This window comes from Phaseolus vulgaris, chromosome 11 (genome assembly GCF_000499845.2).
Source record: "Phaseolus vulgaris cultivar G19833 chromosome 11, P. vulgaris v2.0, whole genome shotgun sequence".
Taxonomy (NCBI): domain Eukaryota; kingdom Viridiplantae; phylum Streptophyta; class Magnoliopsida; order Fabales; family Fabaceae; genus Phaseolus; species Phaseolus vulgaris.
Genome location: NC_023749.2, coordinates 46,367,220 through 46,378,724, shown reverse-complemented (window position 1 = coordinate 46,378,724; position 11,505 = coordinate 46,367,220). Strand labels below are relative to the sequence as shown.

Sequence of the window (11,505 nt, the reverse complement as noted above, 5' to 3'; positions counted from 1 at the left end):
TAATTTTGTACCCTAAAATATGAAATTCATTTGTTAGATTCATTAAATTTATATTTCAAAAGCCCTCGTCAATTCTCACAGCAAAACACCCTAGAAATAGGCTAATTGTAGTTTTCATTTATGATGGGTTAAAATAGTAAAATTAGATAAAATCATTTACTATGTTTTGTGTCTGAACTTATGATATATTGGTTTGGTTTTGGATTGTTGTAATTTTTAAAAGGAGATTTGATTTAAGTGATTTATATCTCAAACACTATATGACGTAAACAAGTTTATTTATTAGAAACTTTTTCATCCTTTCTTCCCAAACAATTATGGCTTCAAACATCAACATAACAATTGATAACAAATTCAAAGAAGCTGCGAGAGATGGAGATATAAACCTTCTCTACACAGTAATTGAGGAGGATCCACATGTTTTGGAACACAAAGATTCAATACCATTTGTTGAGACACCTTTGCATGTTGCTGCATCATTTGGTAATATAGGGTTTGCCACTGAGATCATGAGGCTGAAACCTTCATTTGCTTGGAAGCTAAATCAACAGGGTTTCACACCTATCCACCTTGCTATGCAACACAACCATAAGAGAATGGTGCTTCGCTTTGTAGGCATCAACAAAGAATTGGTTCGAGCCAAAGGGAGAGAAGGTTTCACTCCTTTGCATTTTGCAACTCAGATCGGAGAAATTGATCTTTTGGCTAAGTTCCTCATGGCTTGTCCAGAATCCATTGAAGATGTGAGTGTTAGATGTGAAACTGCACTTCATATTGCAGTGAGGTTTCAACAATATGAGGCTCTTCAAGTCCTGGTTGGATGGCTGAAGAGAACATGTCAGATGAGTGCCATGCAGATAGAAAAAACAGTGTTGAACTGGAAAGATGAGTCAGGTAACACCATTCTGCATGTTTCAGCCCTCATCAGTGACTCAAAGGTACTTTCTGTCCTATGAACATAATTTGATCATGTCATTATGGAGTGCCAACATAAAAGTTGGTCTACAATTAGTCAACAAATAGTTCTTAGGTAGTTAGGTATATGCTCTGCTGGAATTTAAAGTTTAGAACTCAGGTCTAGATAGGTATAAGTTCAACCCTATTATTTTGTAAGTAGTTGGTTATGGAATGATGTTTATGAGAGTTTGGTTGGTTGGGTTGGAGTGCCAGAATAATCTTAGCAGCACTGTGTTAAAGCAAGCAACCTATATTTTGTCTTCTGATTGACTCACTAATAGTACTCCTCTAAAGTCAACAACATATGATATTTTTGTTTGATTAGAAATTAGCTTCGTATTCTATGAATAACTCTATTTGTGCATTTTTTTTAATCTTTGTAATGCTAGATCTTTCAAGTTACAAAGGTTATGTTTAAGAATTAGAATATTCTTTAAATATTTTTATTTAATTTATTTTTTCTTATCAATAAAAAATTAAAAATACATTAATCAACAAATTAGAGCATATAATTTGTAATATTATAGATGTTCCTGCTGGTTGACCTGAAACGCCTTCGTTCGCCTACGTCACTCTCACGTCCATAATCCCTGCGTTTGCACGTGTCTTCCTTGTGATGAATGCTTGAAAACATAAAGACAAAGGGCGCCCTAGAGGCCATTTGCACTCCGACGCTCAAGTCAAACTTAGGGTTAGGAAACACCAAACTGTATAACTGTCACTGTGTGTGTTAAGCGGCGCAAAATGAATAGCGTACCTTGCCAAGTTTGTTACCTTCCTATTTATAAACTGAAACTAGGATTCCCTCTTTACCCGAAATGGCTTTCTGATGGGGCGGGCCCAACATTGTTGTTATCCTACTCTTAGGATAACCTAGCGCGTGGGTTCCCTAACTGGAGTGCGACCTCGGGGTGACCACCTGGATGCCCTCGTGCACCTGATCTCTAGGGTCACCTGACTTTGGGAGTGCCATAACTGTTCACGTGTCATGCATGCAGCTCATCCTTGGAATGCGACCTTCACAGGTCATATCTTTCCAGTGACTCTATACTTGTGTTACGCCTAAACGCATCATCCACTCTACACGCATGGACTCTCATGACCTAGGGTTCTCCCTTACTGATAACTTGGTGTATGGTCTGGGATCCACCTCTCGTGGCCCAGCTCTACTGTCCGGGTCCCCGATGTCCGACCTCTCCACACTGACTAGTGGCACGTCGGTACATCCTGGTGACCAACGTCTGACCATGCTTTGGTTCCTTGGGGTACATGCTTTACGAGATACTGACCCACGCTGCTCGTGGAACCGTGCCCCTAAACCACTAGTGGTCAACAACGTCCGATGACTGGTCGGTACACATTAATCAACAAATTAGAGTATATAATTTGTAATATTATAGCATATAACTTGTGATGTTACAGTGTTTTTATAAGTTTAAATATATATATATATATATATATATATAACAATTTTGCAGTTGACTTTGTATAAAAGAAAATAAATATTATATTTTACTATATAACTATCAAAATTTGATATTAGTGGGATCAATAACTTGTTTTATTCTAATTTATTAACTTTTTAAAGTATTCATAGAAATTTAGAATTACCCTATAGAAATCGTTTTTTATAAATTAAGGTATTTTGTGACATGTGATTTTGTAATATTGAATCTTAATAATTTATCTTATTATACTATAACATTTTGATAATTATAATTAACTTGTAAGATATTTTAAGTGAATCAATATTTTGCATAAAACTTTATGTACGAATATGTAATAAACTTAACCTCTAATATTACTTTTCCTGAATGAAAAGTAAATCCTCTGTTATCATTCAACATTAAGTTTAAGAATTTTATCTACTTTCTATTATCATAATTAATCACCTAAGATCTTAAAATGAGTGTCACACATTATATTAAATTTTCTTCATAATTCAGTGCCCGTGATTAGTTCTTAAACTTGATAACATTATAAGAACTGTGATAGAAGATTTTTAACAGTATTTTTCCTTATTTGTTTGGTTGAGCAGGCGCTTCGATTGTTGACGAAGACTAAAATTGATTTGAAGGCCAAGAATTTGGAAAACTCAACAGCACTGGACATAGCAGGTAGTGCAGAGATAAAGAACGTCTTAGTGAGGGCTGGTGCAAAACATGGTTCATCAGTTACTGATTCTCCAACCATTGCGGAAAAACAAAAGTTGAATATCACAGTTGCAGAGAAAATAATGATATTTGTAATTCGTATCAGAAGGGATATAACAGAAGACCAACGCCAGACTTTTCTTATAGTTGCTGCTCTCATTGCCACTGCTACCTATCAATCAGCACTAAGCCCCCCAGGTGGAGTTTATCAGGCTAATTTAGAGAATAATATCAGTAATGTTAGCATCAGTTCCATCAGTTCTAGAACTTCTGCTGGTACCCAAAGGAATGCTGGAACTTCTGTCATGTCTGAAGGTGATTTCATGACCTTATCCATTTTGAATTCACTTTCTCTTTTGGTTTCAACAGTGGCAATCTGTATTTTGACGCCAAGTGGGATAGTGGGTGGTATACTGTTAACGCCATTGATTTGGTTTGCCTACTGCTATCTGTATTCTATGAAGGTGATATCCCCCACTAATGCTACCTCAATTGTGAATTTGGTTATGGTTTGTTTATTCCCTTCCGTGCACTCTGGAGTGTGCTGGGCATTTTCTTCAGTGTATCAGAGAGTTAAGTGTCGTGAAGACAACAGGGAAATTGAAACAAGGAATGGTGCAACCGGAAGAAACATATGGTAAGAGGCTTTATCTTTAGTAGAATGAAAATCTAATGGAGCAAATAAGGAAACAAATATGTACCAAAATATTTTTTTTTTATTTTGTATTTTTACAATATATTTCGAAATACAAAATAAAAATTACATATTGAGGCACATGAAGTCCATTCTTCCTTGAATTATAACTTTTATTTTATATTTTAAAATGTACAATTCAAAATATAAAATAAAAAAATTATTCTAAAATAGAATATAAAGTTTATATTTTAAATATGTTTACCGCTTTGGATTGTACATAATTTATAGTGTTTCTCAATTATACAATTTATATCTAAAACTAAAAATCCTAAATTAAAGGATAAATTCATAATTTCAAAACTTATAGGTATAGGTTGAAATTAGGGGTTGGATAAGTTTGATTACTCTTTATGTTTGAGTTTAGGTTCGAATGAAATTTACTACTTCTGTCATTCCCGTGATAAATTATTCATGTTATATATTTTACCATTTTTTAAACAATGATTAAAGGAAGTTACTTAGTAATTTTTAGTGTAGTATTGATTTTTTTTTAATTTCTATTTTATTTGATTTTTATTGAAAAATATGCTAGAAAAGGACCATCTAACATGTGTTACATTACATGTGTTAGCCGATGATTGTCTAGAGTATAGAAGACGAGACTGTCTAATAGTAGAAGATGAGGATTATCTAACATACACTAGACGAGGACTTTCTATTATATATTAAAAATAAGAAGAAAGAGAAGAAGGATAAGGTTTTTCATAGTGTAAAGTTTTGCATAATAGAGTTTTTTTTTCAGTATTGTTTCTTACTTGGTCTATGACTTCTTCCTTCATCTTCTTTGATCGCGTTTTCTTTAACTCCATGGATCTCGATTGAGCTCTTCAACTTGCACGAGTATAAAAGTCTTCCAGAGACTTCTCCCTGCAAGTTTACCCTTTTCTTTTTAGATTTGTTGTGTTTCTATGGTAATCCTCAACCTTTTTACTTTTTTGCTCTTCTTTAATGTGTTGTCATCTTCTTGATGGTATCAGAGTAGGTTAAGGCTTGCTCTACTTTTGTTACTACTATTTTTCTTCTTCTTCATTCTTTCTTGATAAACTTTCTCAAAGATCAATGGAATAATCCTTATCCAAAAGTCTTTATACAGTTGATCAGTGCCTAAATCCTACTAGTCCATATTATTTGCATCTTGGAGAAAATCCAGGATAAATTCTTGTTTCTATAATGAAACTAACTATTATACATGGACCAGAAATATGAAGAAGGAGGGGAAGCTCTTTTTATCAAAAAACAAGTTGAAATTTATTGATGGGAGTATCTCTAAATAATGTAATAATGATTAAGGCCTTGGAAAGATGTAATGTCATGGTTCTTTCTTAGATTACAAGAACATTAACATCTTAAATCACTACAAGAAATATCCTTCTTAGCATGAGCCAAAAACGGACAATAGGTACAGTAAACGGATGCAAAAGTGTAATTAGCATAAGCTTAACATTTATTTAAATTTGGAAGCTAATATGCTCGACGTAAAAATAGTGGAGTTGTGTTGGACACTTTTTTGCGTAGGCCCACACAAAATTATATTTTATATTGTTTATTTAAAAAAGCGTGAGCTAAGCCTAGGTATGTGCCACACAATTTTTAACCATGCGTGAGCTTAGCCTTCGCATTGGCCACACAAAATTATATTTATATTCTAAGCAGGGGCTTAGCCTACACACAAGCCACACAATTTTGAAGTATGCGTGAGTTTAGCAACCACACAATTTTGAAACATCCGTGAGCTTAACCTACACATAGGTTTTTGAACTTTAGAGTAATATTTTAAAATATAAAATTCTTTTTCATCTTTTTTTTTTCTTTTCTTGCAGTGACAACTTAAATCACACTAACTTTTATTTTGTTTTTTTTATAAAAAATAATATTTTCTATTAGGAAAAATTAATTATTGTTTAAATAATATATAAGTGTTATTATATTTTTTTATGTAAAACTAGTTGCTTACTATTTTTTTTATAAAAAATTCTTAGTAATTCCTTTTATTTATTTTTTATTTTGAAAAGAAAATAAGTTTGAATTAATATAGATTTTTTGTTATATTCTTTATTTTTTTTATAAAAATTAGTGATTGTTTAAGGATTTTGATTATTGTGTTTAGGTTGTCAGAAGTGAAGAAATTCATATACAAACCTTCCGTAAAATCTGAAAACTATCCATCGTAGGATTTTTTTGTCATCAAATGATAAATTTGAATGAATCTGATTACAAAACATAATGTGTATCCCAAACATGACCTTCCCAGCAATTTATATCCCAGAGTATATAATGTGTATCCCAAAGTATATAATGTCTATTTATCAATGTAGAAATAAAACCCACTATATAATGCGTATTTATCAATGCAGGAATAAAAAGTGAAAGAATTAGCCATTGCTTAGTTTATATACTGTACTACCAGATGGCCGAAAGGCCGACTAGACGACTAAATCGACAAAATCGACTATACGACTATACGACAACAAGCGAAGCTAAACACGTAATTAAGTATAAACAACCCAACTTAAATGATAAGCACGGTTAAGACACAATTGGGCCTTCGTTTGGACCCTAAAACAGGCTCACAACAGCCATAGCCCACCTAGAGCAGTATAAATAGCAGAAGAGGCACATCACCCAAGGTAACTATTCACTCCCCACTCTTCTGGTACTTAGCTCTCGGTCTGACTTGATCGTCGGAGTGTCTTCGCAGGTACTCCCCCCATCGTGTCCAGGCCGAAGATCCAGCTGAAAGGAGACCAACCGAAAGACCGACAAGACGAGAAGAACAACACAAGACATCATCAGAGGAAGTGTTCTGCAGGGTTTAGATCTTGTAGGAACATTTTGGCGCCCACCGTGGGGCCAAGAAGAAAAAACCCCACGAATTGTCCACATGGTGACTACGAGGAACATGACGGGTAACGATAGGAATGCGCAAGAAGAGACCAGCCATCCAGACCCCATGACGTTAATCTTGAAAATGCAGCAGGAAATGGAAGCTTTGAGGAAGGAGAATGCTCGGATGAAAGAAAAGCTTGCTGAGAAGCCGGAAATACCGGAAGCCGTGGATAATATCCCCTCAGGAGATCACGTGAACACGGATACACGTGAGGCCGGGAGCTCGTATCAAGAAAACATAAGGCCGGCCTCAAATAACGTGCTAAGCACGGCGCCTCGAAGAAGCCCCTTTACTGAAACCATCCTTGAAGTCCCCTTGCCGGGAACCTGGAACAACCCCACGTTGGACAAGTATGATGGATCCACGGATCCGGATGAGCATGTAAATGCGTACCTGACACAGGTCGGCTTGCATACGGCAGAAGACGCGTTGTGGTGCCGAATATTCCCCACCTCACTTAAGGGGGCAGCCTTTAGCTGGTTCACTCGACTGCCAGCTCAATCCATAAATTGCTTCGACACACTCGCGGCTAAGTTTGGAGCACAGTTCACTACCAGCCGACCACACCACCTCACTTCGATCGCCTTAGTAAATATTCGGCAAGAGAAGTCGGAGACCTTGAGGGCCTTCATGAACAGATTCAGAAAAACGGCGTTAGACATATGAAACCTAAGTCCCGAAGTGGCAATGCACCACATGGTAACTGCACGGAAGCCGAGACCGTTCTCGGATAGTTTATGCATGCAACCGGCCACAACATTGGATGAGTTGCGCCAAAGAGCCACCAAATACATGCAGCTGGAGGAATTGAAAGAGTTTCGGAGCAGGGCTCAAGCACCCGACGAATCTGAGAGGAGGAGAGACAGAAGCAGACCAACACATTTTGGGAAGCCTAGAGACTTTCCCAAGGGACCGCGTTTCACCCGTTACACCCCCTTGACTGCTGAAAGGTCGAGGGTCTTAGAGGAAGCTCTCAATGCAGATCTCTTGAAGACACCGAGCAGGACTCCTACTCCGCAAAGTGTCAATCAAACCAAGCATTGTCGATACCACCGCAATTTTGGACACACAACGGAAGATTGTTGGGCACTGAAGGATAAAATCGAAGAGCTCATCCAAGCCGGTCATCTGCGACGCTTTGTCCAGACAGGCCGAGAAGACGGGAAAAACGAAGTTGACATGGAAAAGAGTGAAGGGCGTAGAGACACACAGGTAAATGAACAGAGAGGCCGAAGAGGCCGGGAAGGTCGAGAAGGATGAGGAGGAAGAGATCGTCGAAGAACCATGCCTGTACGGGGAGTCATAAACACGATTGCCGGGGGTTTCGCAGGAGGAGGAACTACATCATCCTCCCGAAAAAGACACCTCCGAGCGGTTAGTTCTGTGTACTCCATCAGCAGAAGCAACAGGAGAGACCTGCCTCCCATGCTTTTCACGAATTCGGACTTCAGAAACATAAACCCGAAGCATGATGACCCTATGGTAGTCACCATCGAAGTAGCCAACTTTGTCATCATGAAAACTCTGATAGATCAAGGAAGCTCTGTGGATATCTTATATTGGAAGACTTTCCGAAAGATGGGCATGTCGGATGACGACATTGTCCAGTATGATGAACAAATCATTGGATTCGCGGGGCAGAGAGTCAACACCAGAGGGTACATTGACCTGGACACCAAGTTTGGAGAAGGAAACCGAGACTGCCGGAAGATCAAAATCAGATACCTACTTGTCGACGCCGAAACGTCTTACAATATTTTGATAGGGCGATCCTCTCTCAACAAATTGGGAGTTATAGTCTCGACACCCCACCTGGCCATGAAGTTCCCAGCCGACAACCCGAGTAGGGGCCGGGAGGTGGTTACTCTACATGCCGACCAAAAGACGGCCAGAGAATGTTACGCAGCGAGTTTGAAGATTCTGCCACCGCGAACACCCACCCGGAGGGCCGAGGTTCATCATATATCCCTGAGTGATGACCTGGATCTAAGACCGAATGACGAACCTCAGGTGGAACCCTAGGAAGAGGTGGTGCTATGCCGGGTGGGCCGAGCAGGTCAGAATACACGTTTGGGATCAACCTTAGGAGAAGAGGGAAGGAACATTATCACAGCTGTCCTATACAAAAATACGGACTTGTTCGCATGGTCGGCAACCGACATGCCGGGAATAGATCCTCGCATAATCTCGCACAAACTATCAGTCTGTAAGGAGGCTAGGCCGGTAGCCCAGAAGAAGAGAAAGTTCGTGGGAAAAAAAGGACGGATAGTCGAAGAGGAAACCAGGAAACTACTGGATGCTAGGTTTATCCGAGAAGTGCATTACACCACGTGGTTGGCAAACATCGTCCTGGTGCAGAAGAACAATGGAAAGTGGCGAATGTGCACCGATTACACCCATCTTAACAGGGCTTGTCCAAAAGATGCATATCCATTGCCGAGCATTGACCGGCTGGTAGATGGCGCGGCCGGCCACAAAGTGTTAAGTTTTCTCGATGCATACTCTGGGTACAACCAAATACGCATGAATCCGGCAGACCGAGAGAAGACAGCCTTCATTACCGACAAAGCCAACTTTTGCTATGAGGTAATGCCTTTCGGCCTCAAGAATGCTGGAGCCACCTATCAGAGGCTCATGGACCGAATGTTCCGAGACTAGATAGGAAAGACCATGGAAGTTTATGTTGATGACATAATCGTAAAATCCGATAGCGTGGAACAACACGCCAACGACTTGGCCGAGGTCTTCCAGAAGATAAGGAAGTATGACATGCGCCTTAACCCAGAGAAATGCGTATTTGGAGTTGAAGGAGGCAAGTTCCTAGGCTTTATGCTGACAAGCCGAGGAATCGAGGCGAATCCAGACAAGTGTCGGGCCTTGGAAACTATGAGAAGCCCAGGAAACCTGAAAGAAGTTCAGCGGCTGGTAGGAAGACTGACGTCCTTGTCCAGATTCATGCCTAGACTAGCGGACAAGATCAGACCGATCTTGAGGCTCATGAAGAAAGCAGAGAAGTTCGCATGGAATGAAAGTTGCAAAGAAGCTTTTCAGATTGTAAAAAAGGCGTTGGCCGAACCGCCCATTCTGAGCAAACCCGTCCATGGGCTCCCACTACTGGTCTACCTGGCCGTGTCGCCAGAAGCTGTAAGTGCTGCCATGGTACAAGGCGAAACAGAACAAAAACCAGTCTACTTCATTAGCCGAGTACTACAAGACGCGGAAACCCGGTATCAAATGATCGAGAAGGTGGCTCTAGCCCTCGTCCATGCTTCCAGAAGGCTACGACAATATTTCCAAAGTCACGAGGTCATAGTGCGGACTGACTTCCCCATCAATAAGATTCTGCAAAAACCCGAGCTGGCCGGGAGAATGATTGGCTGGTCAGTTGAGCTGTCCGAATTCAGCATTAAGTACGAACCACAAGGACCTATCAAGTCCCAATGCTTAGCGGACTTCACATCAGAGTTACAGCAGGGCCGAGAACCTGAAACCATATGGATCCTACATGTGGATGGCTCCTCGAGTAAGAAGGGGGGAGGAGCCGGAATTGTTCTGGAAGGACCTGACAATATACAGATTGAGCAATCTTTACGTTTTGGGTTTCCTACATCCAACAATCAAGCAGAATATGAAGCACTCATAGCCGGACTGTTGCTGGCAAGAGATGTGGGAGCTCAGAAGGTGGAATGTCATATGGACTCGCAACTCATAGCTGAGCATGTCAATGGGAACTACCAAATCAAAGATCCTCTGCTCCTGAAATACTACCACAGAGTGGTTAACATCATCAGCCAGTTTCAGAACGTCAAGATAAGTCATGTGAAACGACAAGAAAACCTGAGGGCCAACACCTTGTCAAAACTGGCAACCGCTAAGACGAAAGGCCGACATGCCTCTGTCATTCAGCAGATCTTATCGACCCCGTCGGTCCCCATGGGGGAATGCATGGTCATCGAGAAAGGAGAAGAAGACTGGGTGTCCGACATGAAAAAAGCAGTCAAGGACCGTGAGGAGGGGAAAGACGGCCATGACTTGCCCCTATCCAAGAAAGCGTCACGGTTTGTTATAATAGGAGAAGACTTATATAAGCGAGGATTCTCAACCCCATTGCTTAAATGCATGTCGAAAGAAGAAGCCGATTACATACTGCAAGAATTACACCAAGGGGCATGTGGGTTACATTCCGGGGCCCGAACAATGGCAACTAGAGTCTTGAGGGCCGGATACTACTGGCCGACGTTAAGGACTGATTGCACCAACTTTATGAAAAAATGTGTAAGTTGTCAAGAGCATGGCCCGCTAATCCACCCTCATCCTCACAACCTCCAAAGCATCAATTCTCCCTGGCCTTTTGCCCTATGGGGAATGGACATAATAGGCCCCTTCCCCCAGGCAACCGGGCAGAGGAAGTTTCTACTGGTCGCAGTTGACTACTTTACAAAGTGGATTGAGGCGGAACCCCTTGCAAGTATCACAGCCAGGCAGGTCCAGAACTTTGTATGGAAGAACATCGTTTGTAGGTTCGGAATCCCGCACACCACCATCACGGATAACGGGAAACAATTCACTGATCGTAAGCTGGCGAATTCTATGAAAGCCTGGGTGTCCGACACAGGGCAAGTTCTGTGGAGCACCCACAAACCAATGGCCAAGCCGAATCTGCTAATAAAGTCAACGAATTAAAGAAAAGACTTGGCAGTGCCAAAGGTAAGTGGGTAGAGGAGCTCGTAGAAGTTCTCTGGGCATACCGATGTACCCCCCACTCGGCAACTGGGGAAACCCCGTACAATCTCACTTACGGCACGGACGCC

General features: G+C 40.5%; 1 protein-coding gene and 1 pseudogene across 1 annotated transcript; both read left to right on the top strand.

The window, feature by feature from the left end:
- The first annotated feature begins 317 nt into the window (after positions 1–317).
- Positions 318–3,872, top strand: LOC137808817 (ankyrin repeat-containing protein BDA1-like; annotated as a pseudogene).
- A 4,106-nt stretch (positions 3,873–7,978) lies between these two features.
- On the top strand, positions 7,979–8,716 carry LOC137808807 (uncharacterized). The gene has a single exon (XM_068610091.1). It carries the CDS (start codon positions 7,979–7,981, stop codon positions 8,714–8,716), a length of 738 nt encoding a protein of 245 aa, XP_068466192.1.
- The last annotated feature ends 2,789 nt before the right edge of the window (positions 8,717–11,505 follow it).

Bases quoted from the DNA above. Each gene is read 5' to 3' on its own strand.
- LOC137808807 (XM_068610091.1), top strand. From the start codon at position 7,979: ATGCCTGTACGGGGAGTCATAAACACGATTGCCGGGGGTTTCGCAGGA.